Source organism: Panthera onca, chromosome A1 (genome assembly GCF_046562875.1).
Source record: "Panthera onca isolate mPanOnc1 chromosome A1, mPanOnc1 haplotype 2, whole genome shotgun sequence".
Taxonomy (NCBI): domain Eukaryota; kingdom Metazoa; phylum Chordata; class Mammalia; order Carnivora; family Felidae; genus Panthera; species Panthera onca.
The window spans coordinates 86,473,932-86,494,604 of NC_138339.1; the positions used below are offsets into that span (position 1 = coordinate 86,473,932).

At 37.1% G+C, this 20,673-nt stretch overlaps 1 protein-coding gene across 3 annotated transcripts in view; it reads right to left on the reverse strand.

Annotated features, from left to right (window-relative positions):
- ADGRV1 (adhesion G protein-coupled receptor V1) overlaps nt 1-20,426 on the reverse strand; it is a 565,435-nt gene extending 545,009 nt beyond the window's left edge. For all 3 annotated transcript variants that reach the window (XM_078448177.2, XM_078448183.2, XM_078448190.2), the window contains exon 1: nt 20,276-20,426. In XM_078448177.2, coding sequence (XP_078304303.2) covers nt 20,276-20,297 — 22 coding nt within the window. In that variant the 5' untranslated portion in view covers nt 20,298-20,426. The remainder of the gene's footprint in view (nt 1-20,275) is intronic.
- Nucleotides 20,427-20,673: the final 247 nt, after the last annotated feature.

Below are 20,673 nucleotides of genomic sequence, written 5' to 3' on the forward strand. Positions count from 1 at the left end.
TGTTTAAACAAAAAGTAAACTTTAATTTTGTTCTTAACATTCTGTTTTCTGGTGATTACTTTCACTTATGAACTCTGACACAAAACAGAATTGTTTGTTTAACAATGATACATGAAAAAAAATTTTTGTTCTTTGGTCTTGCTGAATTTTATTAAGTAGTTTCTTTAAAGTAACCACACTGGCTAAATATATGATATTCAGATGAATTAGGTAAACTGCTAGACAATCACTTGTGATCCAGCTAAGTAATTCCTCCTCCATATTTGCAAAATACTTATGTGTCATACAATCTACTGTCACTGCAGGGAGCCATTTTCCTTTTATTTTTTTAATACTTATTTATTTTTGAGAGACAGAGAGAGACAGAGGATGAGTAGGGTAGCAGCAGAGACAGAGGGAGACCCAGAATCTGAAGCAGGCTCCAGGTTCTGGGCTGTCAACACAGAGCCTGACGCAAGGCTCGAACCCACAAACCATGAGATCGTGACCTGAGCTAAAGTCAGATGCTTAACCAACTGAGCCACCCAGGTACTCCTAAGGAGCCACTTTCCTAATTTAAACAACATACTTTTTATTGATTTTTATTTAAGTAATCTTTACCCTAATGTGGCATCCAAACTCATAACCCCAAGATTAAGAGTTGCATACTCTTCTGACTGAGCCCTCCAGGCACCCCTAAACGAAATACTTTTTAGATATTCAATCCCTTCACTGGACAATTTTCAAATTTTCCACAGGACCTCAAAAACTGTACAAAATTCTAATATTAATAAAAGCCTTAATTTGAAGCCAAAATATCTGAACACCCTTTACTTTTTCCCCAACTTCTTTTTTTTTAATTCGTATTCATTTTCCTTTTTTTTTTAAGTTTATTTATTTTGAGAGAAAGAGCAAGAGAAATCATGCTAAAGTAGGGTACAGACAGAGAGAGAAGGAGAGAGAGAATCCCAAGCAGGCTCCACGCTGTCAGTGCAGAGCCAGATGAGGGGCTCAATCCTACAAACCACAAGATAATGACCTGAGCTGAAATTAAGAGTTGAAGGTTTAATCAACAGAGCCACCTAGGCACTCCTACCCCAACTTCTATAATACTCACGGCTTTGAAACCTATAAAACCTAAGCTTGAATTACAAACATTTCCATCCAAGGAAGTTTGAAACCAATGACCTTACAATATCATTTCTCTATCTGTCTCATAAACATTGAACTTGTGAGAAATAGATTTACTGTCATTTCAGTATACCACAATGCTTTGTCAATATACTTGTATCCCTAAGGAAAATCACTGAGATTGAGTTTCCCTTGCTGTCCAGTTATATAAGTAGTTTACAAATAAAAATTGTAAGATAAAGCCTAAAATCCATTTTTGATAAACCTCTATAATGCTTGGTACGATTACAGAAGTACCTCTACCCAGCAGGTCAAAATTTCCAAATGCTAAAACACTCCACTGACTCAATTAAACCCTGGTAAACACGCTTTGAAAGTGCCACTAACTCCAGAGCAAACATTTCAGGCTGGTTTTTTGTTGTTTTTTTACTGATAAAAAAGTTAATAACATCTATCAGAATACTCAAAAATTCTATGGCAAAGTTTGAAATCTTTCTGGTTAAGGAAAGCATAGGAGTTTATCAGTAACAGATCACTGGAATGGGTCTGAGCTGTATAAAACATTTTACAAGATGTTGTGGTTTTTCATTTTATTTTTTTCTGATTTTTCATTTTAAATAAGATATTTGGTAGGTTTGACTTAAATTCATCTTTATAGAAAAGCAAATGCCTAATAATATATTGGCTGTACTCTCTTATTTTTTTGTTTTATAACTATTATCTGTACTTTTCTCATAACATCTACTCTAACTTCTCTTGTTTTTTTGTTTGTTTTGTTTTGTTTTAATTTCTTACTTTAAATGTCCACTCTTCCAGGTGTTTCATGGTCATCATTTACTGCCTACACATATTACAAAGTTAAATGTTTTTCTTCTTTTCTTCCTCTTAAAAGATAGTGTTTATTTTTGTTGTTTTAAATGTAGTCCAAACTCTGTTTTAGTACTATGCTGAGTGATGACAGGGTTAAATTTGATTAAAATTTTCTTATAGCTGTGATGTAATGAAAAATATTAATTCCTTGGAATCATCAGTCTGTAACAAGTATGAACTAGTCCACAACACTTACGGTTCAAATATCTCACCAGGACATTATTTCTCCAAATTAAATTAAATTCTACTCAAAACACCTTGCATCACGCTGGAAGGAAATCCAGCTTTACCTCTTGGAGGTCCCTTATTGCATGCTCTAAGAATTCCAGTGCCATATGCATTCCTAAAGGAGGTATGGTATCTCCCAGACAACAGTGATCCAGCTGCCATGGAGCCTCAGCACCCAGTGCCCTGTCTGAACCCGGTCCTCCTCCATCTGCCTAGGCCTGCTGGTGTATGTGGCCCTCACGCCACACTGACCTCAGCTCCTGGCATACGTCAGCACTATCTTTCAGATGAGGGCCACACAACTGCCTAAACCACTCTTTAGTGCGGTCGTCAGGCCACACTGTTCCTAATCAGCTCACTCCAGCTATAGAGTTTAGCGCAAAGCCCTTCAAGAGCTTAGTCTTTTCGTTCATGCACACAAGTTTTAAAGAGCTTAAAGTAAACCCATGTGTGGCATGTGGACCCTACTGACAGTCTTAGCTGTGGCTGTATCTAACATTCATTCATCATTTGGCAACATTCAAAAAGTACTCTCTGAGTGTCTACAATGTGCCCACTGTCTAAGGCCTGGACACGCAGCAGTAAACATGACCAAAATCAAGATATTAAAATAGAATTTCATCTTGAATAAGTTTTTTCCCTAGGTAAAAACAAGTTAAATCCTCTCTATATCAGTTTTTACCTCCCAACTGTACCCTCCAACAAAGATATATGAACAGTTACTGGGAAATGAATTGTACACATTTATATATGAGAAATCAATATTTATTCAGAATTCCCATCAATATTAACTGTCCACTTCTGAACGTTTATATTTCAGAATTTTCCTTCCCTCAGAATTCTCTCTTCCTCCATCTCCATAGACTGTCTCCAAAAATGCAACACCCATACTCCTAAGAGTAACACACCATCCATACTCATTCTTTCACGTTTCTTGAAGACTTTATTCTCTTTTATCTCTCTACCTCTTCTCTTCCTCTTCTCTCCTCCCTCCCTCCCTCTCTCCAGTCTTCCTGGTCTTTCAACTTCAGTCTTCTTACCTGCGAACAATCCCACAACCTCAGTCTTGCATCCTCTTCAAGCTTCCATCTCAACTCTATCCATCCTTTCAGTATTAAATTTAAACTTTCTGTCTGAGAAATCTCAGCTTTCCCTAGTCCCTATAAAAAGACTTTAAATTCCAACTTTTAAACTTTCACATAAGCTCTTAGAAGTATGTTTTCCAAAGTGTGTTCTATGCAAAGTTATGCCACATTTTGGCCAAACTAAACACGGTTTGTGAACTATGTTTAGGAAATAATATTTGTATGGATACAATATAAACTTTCTTAAAAGTTCAAAATACTTAAAGCAAAAACAAGTACTAAGAAGGCCTAAACACAGACTTAACTTTAATCCATCATTTTTCAAATCTATAATGACCACAAAGCAATTTTCCCCTATTGGTATCTACTTACGTCCTTCAGAACTAGACTCATATTGTCAACTACCCAGACACTTCCATGTAGCTACCCCACAGTATCTAACAAACTCTTTTAACTACAGTAGGTAATAATCCTTGTTTTCTAAATTTGTTTTAATGTTTATTATTTTGAGAGAGAGAAAGGGGGGGGAGGGGCAAAGAGAGGAGGAGACACAGAATCTCAAGCTGGCTCCAGGCTCCGAGTTGTCAGCACAGAGCTTGACATGGGGCTCAAATCCACAGACGGTGAGATCATGACCTGAGCTGAAGTCGGACATTTAATCAACTGAGCCACCCAGGAGCCCCAATAATCCTTGTTAAATAAAGCCCCAATCCTACATGTGGACCTCAAGACACTCTCAACTAACTGCTGGGTATCTCCATACAGATGTCCTACCAGTCCCTCAAACATGTCTCAAACCAAAACAAAATGCTATACCTCCCAACCTACCCTCTTTCTCTATTCCCTGACTCTACATCCATATAGTGGAGATGAGTTGAGTACTGCTCTCTTATAAATGACTTATAATATTATTTTTTTTATCTACAATTGCATCAAAACTGCAGTATATTTTGGTCTCCTTAAGAAGGGGTGTTATGCTTTATCTATCTTTGCATCCCCCTCTGTACCGAGCCTAGTCCCATTCCAAATCATTAATTAAAACTTTTTTTTAATTTTAAAAAAGAAACTGTGTTACAGAAAATTATAAACAACTGTTTTGAGGTCGTATGGCCTAGGTCACATCCATGCTCTGTCCCTACCATCTGTGTTAGGTTGGCAAGTGGCTTAGTGTCTCTAAAACTCAGCTATATCTCTAAACCTCAGATTTCTCATGAAAATGTGGGTTTAAATCATCTACTTCAAAGGGCAGTCATGAGGTTTAGAAGAAATAAGATATGTGACACTCTTATCACGCTGCTTAATGTTTACTAACCAGCCATAACTCACTCAATTCATATTAACAAAACCAGTTTCCACAAGCACTGTCAAGAAGTAGGACTCTAGGAAAAAATAATTTTTAGCAACTTGCTCCAGCAATGCTTGTCTTAGAAGAAGCCAACCACAATGTAGGATATCTACCACGTAAGACTACCATACCTTGAGGAAGCCCAAGCTAGCCACTTGGAGGACCTGCATAGAAAGAGATACTTGGACAACTGCCCACACATGTCATGTATAGACATGACATCACAACCCAGACATGGGACTGATTAAGCATCAGATGATTTCACCCTCAGCAACTCACTGGTTATAATTCTATGGTTGGCCCCAAGGAAGAAGAGTCCAGCTAAGCCCTTCAAACCCCAGAGCTATATGAAATCAACATAAATTAAGTTCAGCTACTAAATGTTGGGGTAGTTGATTTATGCAGAAATAGATAACTTGAACATTTCTTTTTTGTAATTTAAGAAAAATTTTTGAGAGAGAGAGAGAGAGCAAGCAGGCAAGAGGGGCAGAAGGAGAAAGAGAATCCTAAGCAGTCTCCATGCCTAAGGCACGAGGCCTTATCTCACAACTGTGAGATCATGACCTGAGCTGAAATCAAGAGTCAGATGCTTAACCAAATGAGACACCCAGGCACCCCTGAACATTTCTGTTCAGGATCCTGACATTTTAATATACATTAATTTCCCAAATCAAACATAATGCATCACTTTAATTTTTATTACATAATTACTTAATATAATGAAGAACATATTATGAAATATCATAGGTTATAGTTTAAATGAATTTTATGATGCAATATGTTAATCTAAAATAAAACACATAAAAAGTAAATACTAAATTATTTAAGTGTACAAGTGAATATACACTTAGAAAATGCAGGAAGAACGGTGGTCATCCTTAGGTAAATAAGTTTCAGGCAGTTTTACTGTTTCTTTACATCTTCCATGTTTCCCATAGTCACTTCACTGAATATGTTATACTATAGTCACTCCTGATACTGTTTTTTCAAAAGCAAAATATGAAGAATTCAAACTCTGAAACTAAATCCCAAAACTAAAATTATGGATATAAGTCCTCAGAGCTTAATCAGAACCTAAGGATTACATTCTTAGAATCAGAATTGTATGAATGTATTCTCAATCCATTATCAAAACTGGGAACTTCTAGATATGTTTAGTACCCAACTGTTTGTATAAAATAAAAAAAGCAGAAATATTATTTAATCAAAATAAGAATACGAAAAAATCTCTCATCATCTTTTACTTTTCCTAAACTGTTTTCTTCTTTATCTTCCATTCCTCAATTTCTTCTTTCAGCTGCAATGCATTCCTCGAGGACAGAACACAGTCCTCCCCATACACATGTATCCTACATCCTTCTATGAAATTCCTCATACCTAAAACTTAGCTTTGAAGAAAATTCACAAGTGAAAAGGAAGCTTTTAATAGAATTCATTGTGTGCATCAACTACGCTATCTTTCATCTCTTAACTCTGCCTTAGGAGATCTGGTGTCATAAACTGAAATAAGACAGTTTTTTTCTAAATATGCAATGACTCCCTCAGACTTTCTTCTTTCATTAGTTTGCCTTTGATGAATGTGTTCAGGGAACAAAATACTTTGAAGTTATACCACCCACTCTGTCCTCACTTCTATCACAGTAAGTGTGACTTCATTCAATCATAAAATTTCAGCTAATCAACTGGCTTAAAAAAAAAAAAAGATCTGTATAATTTTCCTCTGTATTTTATTACAATTCATGCAAGATAATTTTTTGTTTATTTTTATTCCTCCAACTTTAACTCGATCTTATTTTAAATCCAGAATTTCACTTAAGTTTAACAACACCAACTGCAAGGGTTGAAGGTATCCGAAGGTTGGTAGACTAAGAGTGAAAATTTTATAAGAACTGGCTTACTTGAGGGGCGCCTGGGTGGCGCAGTCGGTTAAGCGTCCGACTTCAGCCAGGTCACGATCTCGCGGTCCATGAGTTCGAGCCCCGCGTCAGGCTCTGGGCTGATGGCTCGGAGCCTGGAGCCTGTTTCCGATTCTGTGTCTCCCTCTCTCTCTGCCCCTCCCCCGTTCATGCTCTGTCTCTCTCTGTCCCAAAAATAAATAAAAAACGTTGAAAAAAAAAATTTAAAAAAAAAAAAAAAGAACTGGCTTACTTGAAAGTCTCTTCTAACTTGGACTTGCTTTCCCATTATCAGATCACACTCCCACTCTAAATATCTCCCATTTCCCTAACTCCAGTTACTTTCTATAACTTTAAGTATTCACCTGGGGCTTAGGATAAACTAAAAGGATGGTAATAGGAAAAGTGACTAAAGGGTGCCTGGGTGGATGAGTCAATTAAGCATCCAACTCATGAGATCAAGCCCTGTATGGGCGCAGCACTGACAGTGTGGAGCCTGCTTAGGATTCTCTCTCCCAATCTCTTTGCCCCTCCCCTTCTTGTGAGCATGCATTCTCTCTCTCTCTCTCTCTCTCTCTCTCTCTCAAAATAAATAAATATTTTAAAAAGTGACTGAAAGGGCAGATAGTCACTTCTTTTTTCTTCATTTTAATTTTTCTTTTTAAATAGGCTTCATGCCCAGGGTGAAGCCCACTAAGGGGCTGGAACACACAACCCTGAAATCAAGACCCGTGCTAAGATCAAGAGTCAGATGCCCCAAATGACTGAAACACCCAGGTGCCTCCACTTCCTTCTTCTTAAGTCAGAAGAAATAAGGCTTACTGATGCCACATTCATCTGGGTTTTCCTTCTCACTCACTAGATACCCTTCAGCCTCTTTGCTGGATCCTTGTCTTCTTCCTGACCTCTGCATAATAAACTATTCTAGTTCTCAGACCCAGACCTCTTCCCCACTAACTCTTACTGTGATCTCATCCACCTCACTGCTTTAAACATAATCTTCTAAATTTACATCCCCAGGCAAACTTCTTACCTAAATTCCAGACTCACATATCCAACAGACTGTTTGACATCTCCTGGTGTTGATCATTTTTTAACCTAATTCTTTTTCAGAATATGTAACACATGTACATAAATCCAAACTTAAGCCTATATAACGAGGTATATTCAGATAGTTCTCACTTCCGTCCACCTATTCCTTTCCTCTCTTCTATAGACAACCATTTTTACTAGCCCTTGATTTATGTTGCCAATGTTTCTTTTGCAAAAATAACTCTATATAGACAAACTGAAATAAAGCAACTATATATCAAGTAATGATAATAACCACACAGACAAAAAAATTATTTCTAGTGACTCTAGAACATAGTATTTTGACTATCTGACCATAGTAAAATAAATACTAAGGACAAATGCAGCTGCAAAGAAAGCTTATACTTCATCCAATATTCTTACTGTCAGTGACAATCAGTATTATTATGTTTAAATTATATTTTTATATTATAGATTATACATTTTGGAGCCACATTTTATATGTTGTGGAATATATCTTTTGAAAGTATACATGTTTACAAGATAAAAGAATAAGTAATTACATAAGACAAAAGACAAATGCCAATAAAACCAAAGAAATTGTGTAAAGTATCTGTAAGGTTAAACTTAAATTCGACATACCAATATTACTTCATAACTTTTTTTCTTTGTGAAATACGCATATCCTGACTCTATCAAAAAGGCTTAGAGTGGGGCGCCTGGGTGGTTCAGTCAGTTAAGAGCCTGACCGGCTCAGGTCATCATCTCGCGGTTCACAAGTTCAAGCCCCACATCGGACTCTGTGGTGACAGCTCAGAGCCTGAAACCTGCTTCAGATTCTGTGTCTCCCTGTCTCTCTCTGCCCCTCCCCCACGTGCACTGTCTCTCTCTCAGAAATAATAAACATTAAAAAAAGGTAAAAAAAAAAAAAAAAAAGGCTTAGAAGTAATGACAACTCAGTAACAATGCATCACTGGTACTCACATTTTTGTCTCTAAACACCATTCCCCAGTAAAACCAGGGTTTCTTATAGGAATAACTGATGTCTGGGGACAGAAATATGTGAAATGAACCTGAACATCTTGGAGTAAGGAAGTTATTAAAGATTAATGAGGTCACACCAATGGGACAGAGGAACATGAAAGGGCTCCCATTTGCCAAAGATTAAAAGTTTTGTGAATCTAGAAGTTAACGATTGCAACTCTTTGAAACATACTCAATATATAAATCCTTATGTTCATAAGGATACTAAAATAAATTAATTAAATAAATAAGTAAATCTCACTGGTTACCACTGAAAGTAACTAGAGCATCAATGGCTTATTCTGAAATTAACATTTAAAAGGGAACAATTAAATATTTATCCTGTCTATCCTGGGTAAACTCCTTTTCAGCGTAACCAAATAGCCTAGCTCTTAAGGAAAAGTTCCTCCTTAAGAATTCCAGCAAATGTGGCAAGAAGAACAGAGTTAAAAAAGCACATGTTTGCAACTCCTAATAAAAAAAATTTTTTTAAATAATCATTTGTGGATGAAACAAGCACATAAAAACAATTCGAAATGAATCAAGGACTTGAACATAAGACCTGAAACCATAAAACTCCTAGTAGAAAATATAGGGGGTAGGGTCGTTGTCAGTCTTGGCAATGATTTCTTGAATTTGAAACCAAAAACAAAAGCAACAAAAGCAAAAACAAGCAAGAGAAACTACATCAAACTAAAAAACTCTGCAACACCAAGGAAACCATCAACATAATGAAAAGGCAGCCTGCAGAATGAGAGAAACTATTTGCATATTCTATACTGATAAGGAGTTAATATCCAAAATATATAAAGAGCCCCTACAACTCAATATCAAAAGACAAACAATCTGATTTAAAAATGGGCAGAGAAACTGAATAGACATTTTCAAGAAGAATACATACCAATGGCTCAAAAGGTACAGGAAAAGGTATGCAACATGATTAGTCATCAGAAAAATGCAAATCAAAACCATAATAAAATATCACTTTCCTTCTATTAGAATGGCTGTAATCAAAAAGAGATAACTGTGCCAACAAAACCCTACCCAAGTTGTAGACTTAGGACCAAAATAAATAGTTATTTTAAGCTATTAAGTTTTAGAGTCATTAGTTACAGCTGCAGCATACAGAATGTATGGCTCCTTTCAAATAACAGTGTACAAAATTAAATACCAAATTGTTAGAGGCTGTTATCCCCTCTGCATTCTCTTGCTTTCAACCTTTCTATGTTCTTTTGCCTAATGCATATTCCTTATAAATAACACGTAATTGACTTCTATCATTTTTGGTCTTCTCTGATAATCTCTGTGCTCTTACTTAAGAGTTTAATTTATATTCACTTATAGTTTTACATTTAGATCTTTTTCTGCTATTTTATTTGTACTTTTTGCCCTGCTCTTACTCAGTTTTATTTTTTCTTCTTTTGTTTCCCTTTGCTGTGCTTGTGGATTGATGTGTTTGTTCTTTAAAAGATTTCATTTTTGTCCTGTAAACTTAGAAAAGTTTAAAGTTAAATATCTTCACCTAACTATAGAACAATGTAAGTATCTTAGAATACTTAAAACCAGTCATCTGTCACACAAACCCCACTAACATGCTAATTTTATAACATAAGCTGTACCTTATTTTGCTTCACTCTTAATGTATAACATTAGAATTACAGGCTTTAATCATTAATATTCTTTGTTTATCCAAACGTTTACTCTCAACTTCAGTCAACATTCCTCCCATCTTAGACCCTTCTGGGCTCATTTCCTTCTTTCTGAAGTTCATGAGATAACAGGCAAATCCTCCTGAAATGTTGCTGTTGTCTGTTAGAGACAAAACAGACTGGAAGGCAAAAAGCATATAAAGACAGTCACTATAAAATAACAAAATGTCAAATGTCACCTGTCAAATCTCCTGTTACCAGGAGATAAGCTAAAACAGAGCTTCAAAATATGTAAAGAAAAAACTGCTACAACATTAAAGTGAGGGATTTTAATATTCTCTCTCTCTTTTTCTGTAGTTAATATATCAAGCACATAAAAATTAGGAAGGATATGGAGGGTCTGAACCACACAGTTATTAAGCTTAATCTATCTGATGGGCATACAGAATATAACCCAACAATCAGAGAAGACAATGTTGTTTTGAGGAAACAAGAAAGGTTTATAAAACCTGACAAAAAATTCCAACATTGGATAGCATCTAGCATTTGTGTTCTGAATAAAATAAAATTCATTTACGAATCAACAACACCAAAAAACAAAACTAAAGCAGCATCACTTGGAAATTTGTTTTTAAAGCCCTAGAAAAACTCATGGGTCAAAGCAGCAATTACTACAGAAACAGGAACCTGAATGATGTAAAACCTAATTGGAGGGATGAGGGAGGACTTCCCTAAGGAAGTGCTTATATTAGAAAATAAAACAGCTGTAATATTAATGTCCTAAGGATCCCAAAGAAGTCTACAAAAGAAAGAAAGAAAAACAAATGTTAGGGGCTGAAGCCTGAGCTCTGGTAGCTTCAAGGTAAATTTAAACCCTCTTCAGAAGTCTACAGGAGACATAAGGAGCAAAGGAAGAAGGTATCCTTTATGTAGCCTCATCATCAAAAATTTGGATTCCATGTGTGACAATATTAGCTAATAGCAGCTAAAAGCTAGGCTATTCTAATTCCTTCACATGTGTTAACTTCTTTCATCCTCAGAGCAACCATTAAAAACGTAAGAGAGGTACTATTATTATGCTCATTTTCTGATGAGGAACCTGACACACAGGCTAAATGTATTTGTCAAGATTAGACCTCAGATATTCAAAGCCAGGATACAAACCTAAGCTCTCAAGGTCTAGATCCCATGCTTTTAACTACATACCATGTTAATATTCTCTATTAAGAAAGGAATGTTGCTCATAGTCATGTAGAAAAGATCATTTTAAAAGTCACACTCTCTATACTTCCTATCATAGAAACATGCTATTAAATGACAAGTGCACATCTTTATTCTCTTCTCTCTATAATCAAACCTAGCCTATTGGCAGCACCGCCTACTCACCAGCACAGTCTAGTGAACAGACCAGCCCTATACCTAATGCTTAATGATGTAATAAGAATGGTCATATTATGCACAATTTCACACTCACGGTGATCTTCCATTTGCAAGGTTATTAGGTGTCGGTGTAGATTTTATTTGTGGCTGACACAATCAATACTCTAGTAAGAGCAGAAGCAATGAAAGAAGGCAGTATGCAGCCCTAATTCTCTCCATGGTTACATTCATCTCCTGTGTTGAAAGATATGAGCTGGGGAGGGAGAGGGGAGGTGTTAGCTCCCTAGAAGAGTAGGGTTAAGAGTTCTATACATGGTGCCAGTGAAATCACTGCGATTTTAAAATGTGAAAAAATCACTATAAAATCTGAAATTTGAGCTCAGTAGCTACAATAAAATGTAAAAGGAGAAATCACCAACTCAGTGTGTGTTTCAAGTTCATGGCAGAGTGCTTCAGTAAACGCTGAATGAATGAGTGAATGAATGAACAACCCCCAATACAGTATCACTCATGAATATTAGGGAGAAATTAAAAAAAAAGATGAAGTAAAATCCCCTAAGCTAAAACAGCTTCTGGAAATTCTATTAACTATATTATTTCAAGGTCTCAAATAGTAGGTATAGAACTGACTTATAAAAGCTAAGTCATTCTAGTCACCTAAAAACAAGAACAATTTCCTAAGTTTGCTGACTTTCTCCAAGAAATGTACTTAAATGCTATGTAAAACGGCCACTCAGGATCAAATTGCTTTGCAAGGGTATTTAAAGACTACCTCGAATTATTTATAATTTTGGTAACAAATGTTCAAAAGAAGTGAAGTCCTCCTGGTTGAGGTTTAGAAATATTTTTATTAGTGTGAGGTTTTCAATGCCATCCTACCTGATGAAACAGATTTATTTATATTAGGAAATCTAAGATAAGGAGTTAATTCATTTTAAAATTAATAGAAATGTTTTTGTGAAACATCAAAAAATATTAGATTATGATCATTGCTGTGATTATTAATGACTGGACAAGTTTTGGGCATTAAATTGAAGATTTGAGTTTGTTGCTGTTTTTAATTAATTTTGTTGACTATTATGAATCTTCATTTCATCCACAAAGTAAAACAGTTAATAACTTACAACCACATGGTTATTAGAATTCCATGAATTAATTCATGTGAGCCTATGCTGCAATTCATAAGGTACTAATGCAAGTATAGTTTTTTGTTTTTCTTTTCAAAAAAGTTTAAAATGTAGGGGTGCCTGGGTGGCTCAGTGGCTAAGTGTCCGACTTCGGCTCAGGTCATGATCTCGCAGTTGGTGAGTTCGAGCCCCGCATTCGGCTCTGTGCTGACGGCTCAGAGCCTGAAGCCTGCTTCGGATATTATGTCTCCCTCTCTCTCTGCTCCTCCCCCACTCACACTCTGTCTCTCTCTCTCAAAAATAAATAAACATTAAAAAAAATTTTAAGAAAAAAGCTTAAAATATTTTGCCTCCACCAAAATTAGACAAACTTAATCAAATTTATTTGTTTCAATTTGTTCATTTTATAAAGTACATCAGACCTTTCAGGAAACTAAAGATTCAAATAAATGTATAAATGCACACACACATACGAGAATTATTGATTATCTGACAAACTAACATTAGTGAATTGGACTTGTCTTTTATTTACTTAAAGCCCAATTCTCAATCAAGGGATTTATTGAATTACCCTCATTAATGAAATAACATTTTAAACTTTCATTAAACTGGCTTAGAAGAAAAAATATTTTTTTCTCATTTTGGTTGTTCAACCAGTATCATTTAGATGAGTTCCTACCGAAAACACAGAAGTCATCAGAGAATTGAATTCAGTGTGTATCAGACAATATCCAGTCATATTTCTGACTTTAGTATATCCTAGACAGGTTAATCATAATGCCAACCTGGACCACACTTCTTTCGTAGGAAAAACTACAGCCAGTGGTAAGGGAGAAGTCACTGGCAGCAAGTTGTTCCTTTACTTTGTTTTCTCACCATTTGGTCATGTCTTAAATGTCTTAGTTAAGTGGCAGGGGTCTATGCAAGGAGAGTTCCTAGTTACAAACCTTTAAGCCATACCTCACACATGTGCCCCATAATGTGACCCTGAGCTTAAAAGCATGTATAAAAAGAAAAGGGAAAAGTGTCTTCTGAATGCACACTGGCTATTTTATCCACTGTCCCAACTGAGCCAATAATTCCACTCCTAGATTCAAGAGAACTGAAAATATACATTCACACAAACATTTATATACAAATGTCTGTCATACAATAGTCAAAATAGAAACAACCCAATGTCCATCAACTGATGAATGGATAAAGGCATTATATTTATATATACATACAAAGGAATATTACTCAGCCATAACGGGGTGCCTGGGTGGCTCAGCTGGTTAAGCGTCCAACTTCGGCTCAGGTTGTGATCTCATTGTTCATGAGTTCAAGCCCCACGTCGGGCTCTGAGCTAACAGCTCAGAGCGTGGAGCCTGCTTCAGATTCTCTGTCTCCCTCTCTCTCTGCCCCTCCCCCGCTTGTTCATTTTCTCTCTGTCTCTCTCCCTCCCTCCCTTCCTCTCTCTCTCCAAAATAAATAAATGAATAAACATTTAAAGAAAGAATGAAGTAGCGATACAAGCACGATAAACTTTGAAAACATTATGGTAAGTGAAAGAAGGGAGACACAAAAGGCTACATACCGTAAGATTCCAGTTATACGAAATGCCCAGAACAGGCACAACTGTAGAGACACAGACATTAGATTGCTTGCCAGGGACTTGGGGGTAGGAGACGATGGGGAGTGAAAGCTACTAGCTACAGAATTTCTTTTTGAGGTGATGAAAATGTTCTGGAAAGATGGTGGTGACAGCTGCACAACTCTGTAAATACATTAAATACCACTGAATTACCCACTTTAAAAGCTGGGGATTTTTTTAATGAGTGAATTATATCTCAATGTTTAAAAAAATCTAACAAACCCTGCATTTCCAGCCATCTCTTTCTCTTCTTTCAACCTATGCACTCAAATTGATCTAATGTGTATCTAGGACAAGACACCTGGATCACTCCTCCCTCTGCGCCTCTGACCCAAGCTATTCCCTGGGCTCTTCTCTCTACTCTCCACTCCCTTCTCCCCACCACTCTGCAACATCCAGATCAAGTCCAACTTTTTCCACAACATTTCCCATCCCTAGCCGACTAGTCTGCCAGAGGACAGATGAGCCTTCTTTATTTCATCTGTGCTCACCAACACTGCTGAATTTAGTTGAATATTATACAAATGACTCTAATTATAGCTATAGATAGGGCTTTCTCTCTATAACACAGGTTGGAGATATAAAAGGTAATGTAATTCTTTCATATACATTCTCAAAATTATATTGATCATTTGCCAGGCTTATATCTAAAACATTTCTATTATGACTCCTTTCAATGAAATGTTATTTGAAAAATGAAACATGTATTACTTTATTTCCCAATATTTACATAAGTACAACTCTGCAAAAACAGCACTGCATAAAAAAGATGAGCTAAACTGAATTACTGCCCTATGACATGGATTAAAGGATAATATCCTTCCAATTATCCTAACAAAAGGATTATCAAAACACAGAGTGGTTCCTTCTGAAGAATATGAGTTTACACAGGAAGTATATTAATATTACCTAATTATCAGAATTCATGACTAAAGAAGCTAACAAAATCTTACCTTCAGTTAGCACACAAATACAAACCCCTGAATTATTTCCACAATATACTTTAGAGCACTTGATCACGTGTTACAATACTAAAAAAAAAAAATCTTTTCTTTTACGCCTATTCCCCACAGAATTATTTCTTGCAGAGAGACAGCAAAGTCAATATTAACAATTAAGAACTGCTTCTTCTTCCTGAAGCCAAGAGCACACTGTATACACCGTATGTTAGGTAACTTGACAATAAATTATATTTTTTAAAAAAGAATTGCTTCTTCTCTGTTAATTTTGAGTCATCTCCCTTAATTCCCTCTATATAATATGGATACCCTCTGTTCACTGGGCCTACTGCATGCAGAAATAAACTATTAGGAGTGCCACACAATGCCTTTTTTTGAAGTTGTATTTTGAAGCCATTCCATTTGAAGCTATTCTGTATCTTTCAACCTGTGCCACGTTTCAATAATGACTATTTAATAATTACAATCATCCCCTTATTAGCTTGGCATTTCATTTTCCTTGCCTTATGGCACCCCACAGTTGAAGGCAAGGAAAACTCTGTTGATTAGTTACTTACGACCAGCAACAATAACTATGCTGGAGAGAAGGCTACTTGGAGAGGATTACATAAGAGCTGGAGCTCAAATGCCTCAGACAGAGAGCAGCAAATTATAAACCCAAGTACTTCATTGCATGTAACCAAATTGGCTAGTTGAAATGCTAATTGCCTTTCAGCAAAACTAAAGACAGACAGGGGACCTTGTGCTTCAGAGAATGAAATGCATTTTTACTCCACTTCTGCACTATTGTCTTGCTGAGAATCATTTGAAATCTATTCATAAAGGTAGTTCTTTCCCTAACCTTTAAAATGTGGGAAATTTATTTAGCCCCTACCAGCATCTCCAATGTGCTGATGTGCCAAGATGAGAACAGATGGCTGGATTTAAGCCATGTTAAGCCCCTAATAAAGTAAGGCATGAAAGAATTCGATGTTCAAATATATAGCACAAATCAAGAAAATGTGCCCAGGGAAAAGGAATTTTGAATAACAAATAAACATATAAATTAAAGTCATCAAATAATATAATCTTTAAAATGTGAGTATTCTTAATGTAATTATACTCAAATGCATATAAAAATAGCTATCATAGCAAAACTCAAAGAGACCCCCAGTCTCCCTTTATACCTAATAATTTTGTATTAGTTCAAAACTCATTTATGGAGAATTATTCCAACAGTCAGTTTTCCCCCTTTATATGAAAAAGAGTCTATTCGGGTTTTTCAGAATGCTGAATAAATGAATGAGAAATGTCCTATCAGCATCCTGCCCTCATTCTGAGGTATAGCCAGCCTTATGCCTGACTGCATCAGAAAGGGCCCCATGACCACCTGCCCAGCAGCTGGGGGAGGGACTTGGTCTGGTACATTTTAAAGTGTATAATGTGTCACAGTGGAATCAGAAAACATAGCTTTTGTATTACCCCAGCCTCCTGTGTCCCAGCTCCACCCTTCTCCTCCTCTACCACACCTCTATCAGGGCAACAGAGCTCGGGTGCTGTGGCCTCTTGTGTGGCCTGACATCCTGACACATTGGGGAACCCTCCATACATGCAAAGATGCCTTTGTGAAGGGAGAAAAACAGGCATGCATGCATGGAGAAAACAACTTTCTGTACTACTTCATTCTGAATGAGACAGTCTTTTTATCACTTCTCAATAAGTATCTTTACTTAACGTCTGAGCTGCCCGGGGGTGGTAGAGTACTAGGACTAAGTAGAGCTTTAAATCGTAAACAGTTCCAATAAATAATTCAACAGGAGTTATGGGGGAAAAAAACAGCTTTCTGGCTGGATGTTCACCAAAATCCTCGGACGGTGGAGTTCTGGGTGATTTTTCTTTTTTCTGTACTGTTTGAATCTCCTACATGATTCTCTATTATCTTTACAATAAGAAAAAAGACATTATTTCCAAGTCAAAGAGAGAGAGAGAGATGTACACTCAACTGCATGTAATACTAAGCTGTTTGACTTTTCCCACAAAATCAAGGAAATGCCCATCCAAACCTCTCTGTGGTAACACACCACATTTTATGATCAAATTAAGTAATCATCATCTAAGGAGCTCAATATGCTTTAAAAGCATCTGTAAATTATCTGGTTGCGCTCTATGTGAAGTAAAAGTAATAACAGCACACTGCTTGTACTGCACAGATTTCTGGACGCGGTGTATAAGACAATGAGCTATCACAGGTAAATAGGTAACAAAGCCTATAAGAAATTCAATATATTAACCACTTGGCTAAACTCTAAGAGATACTAGAAATATATATAATATAGTCACTGGCCTCAAAGATTTACTACCCTAATTGGGCAAACTTGAAATTTTCAGGACAGAAATATTAAACCAGTTGAACAGATACACACACACACACACACACGCACACACACACACGCACACACACACACACACACACACACACACACAAAGCATGAGGCAGTATTTGGTTGCCTGTCAATAAATCAAACACATAATGACTAAGTTATGTACTTATTTATCATGCTTCTCATTTATCAGTTTATGGGAATATCCAGGTGTCTAAAGTCATAAATGGGAAAAGAGAAGATGTGACTTTAAGTCTCTCAACTTTTCTACGTTTCAATTTCCCCAAACATAAAATAAAAGGGTTGATCCAGTTTGGCTCCAAATTTCCTCCCAGTGCTCAAGGATTGCAATGGTGTATTCACAGCCTATGACTATCTTACCATTAAAGGACCATACACCTAATCTAAGGACAATGTATTTTCTTTGCGGGTCCTCCCAGGTCACAGATCTTTCTGCCTCAGTTCTTTCAACTGCAAATCAGGATAATAATATTTGATGATTAAATAACAAAGCTTCTCTTTTTAAAGGCCTAGAATTCCTGTCATGGAATGCACTTTCAATAAATATAGCATGCTATTATCATTCATTGTGGGCACATGAACACAAGAGTTTAGCCACAGCTCATTCAGCTGTATATACTCTTTTTCTCTGGGTGTAACATGGCCAAGGGCACCTGCAAGTAGAAAGATCTCTTTAATACTTTAACACTTACCTTACCATATTATTTCTAATCATTATCTTCATTGCCATGAAAGCATTTGTGTTCCAAATACAACTCATGTTATCATTTTCTGATGATAACTGCAATTGGCATTCAATATTTGATATATATACAATATAAAACTATAATTGCTCTTATTAAAACACAATAAATGTTGACTGATGCATTATTTCCATTTCTGTAGATATCAAGATTCAGTGTTGTTCCATAATTTACCTTCGCCATATTATGGACTTACATTTTAGTCAAAGATTATTTCTGAGCTGATGTTTATAGGTGGTTTCAGCTTTTAATCATCACATGCAGTATGGCAGAGATGCTTAGAGCATTCAGGAAAGATCCTTCATCCAGCTCTAACTGGGGAACTTTGGCAAGAAGTTTAAACTTTCCATGGCTTAGTATCATTATCTGTACATTGGGATGATACTATTTAATTTATGGTGTTGTCCTGAGTGTTAAATCATCTATATAAAGGGCTTCTCAGAATTCATTACATTACATTCAGTATGGGGTGGCTGCCATCATGATTCATCATGAAAATAACATGTTTATTTTTAGCATATGCATGCTGGCTACTTTTTTTAAAAGTTATAATGTTGGAAAAAAAGTTATAATTTTGAGACCCATCATTTCAGCCTGAAATAACTCTTTTCAATCACCAGGTCTAATTCATTTATTTTGTAAATAAAGAAAAATCAGGCCCAGAAGGATGGATGAAAGTCTAAGGTCACTGTAAATTAATGGCAAGCCAAGACTCCTATCTAATTGCATATATTTAAAAGATTGTATTATATCACAGTTCAGAGTGTATTTGGCACTCCCTGTAGTAACTCACCAAAAAATTTAACTGTTGGTGTTCATGTGTATCTTGACTAGAATATCTTTTTTTAGTGACTTTTTTTTTTTTGGTTCTATCTAGCTGTTTTGATAAATGACACACAAAGGGGAGGAAAAAGCACTTTAGTAATTTAAGGTAATAACTTCAGAAGGAATTTTCAAATAATGCTAAGGTATATTTTTTTGAGCTTTATCCTAATGGTTGGTAATTATGCCCTCTTAAGATGTGATGAGAGTAATTTCTAAGAGTCTGCAGCCTACATATAAACACATTACACACATTTCCCAAGATTGTGGATTTCATGAAATGTTAAAAGCTGGTTTAAAATAAGAGTTACAACGAGTAAGTTAATATTGCACCTTAAAATGAGTTTTTGTCCCTCATGAACACTAAGCAAAATTTCTTAGTTTTAATTTTAAGGAAAAAAATCAATTTTAAAGTAGTTGAAGACATTAAAAAAGTCTAAGCTTTTTAAAAAATATATTATCCTACGGCTCCAGGATAATTCCAAACTCCCTGAAATCAACATATCTCACTGAAAGTTCTGGGACCTAGTGGTTATTTTTTAACATAAGACTCCTTAGGTTTATTCCAACGTTCCCATCATTAATTACTGCCATTGATTATTAATTATCACGGCGCGCCGTTCTCGGTCTGTTACTTTCAAAGCGGATTTTTTAAAATTAAAGCTAGGGGTTCGGGTTTCAAACAGGCAGAAAGAGAGAAACTTTTCCATCTGCCCATCCACATCTCACCTTCTTTGAGATCAAACAGTTTGGAAAGGGGCGGCTGGTAGGGACGCCAGGTTCCCTGCACCGCCGCAGCCCGGGCAGAGCGGACGCCGAGGCTCTGCGGGATTAGCCGCAGCGCGCGGCGCCGGGTGCGCGCCCTGCCTCTCGCGCCCACGCCTCCACCTCCCGCAACAGGTGCGGGAGCAGCGACCCGGCGTGTCGCGCGTGCCGCGGCGTTCCCTTCCAGCAGTGGGATGTTCGCAGCACCATCCCCCAACCACAGCCTACCTAGCCCTGGGGACACCGACATCCGCGCGCGCCCTGCGGTCGCCGCCGGTCCCTTTCGCACACCGTCGTTCTGCCTCTCCCTCGCGTCCCCAGGCTTCGCCGGGGCTGCTAGTTCTTACTCCCGCTGTGGGGTCAGGACGGTGGCTCCATTCTCCTCCCCCCTTTCTCCTCCCCCTCATCCTCGATCTGCTCCAATAGGACTCGCGGCTCCCCGGGCTGCGCTCACCTGACCAGCGGAGCGGGGGTGGCTGCCCAAGGCAGCGCGCCCTCATCTGCTCAGCGGGCAGTCAGGTCCGGGCTCCGGCGTCGAGAACACCCTGCCTTGGTCATCCCTAATGGTCTGTTCCGGCAGTGAGGCGCCTAAGCTGACCTGCCTGCGCGCCGGAACCCAGGAGTCG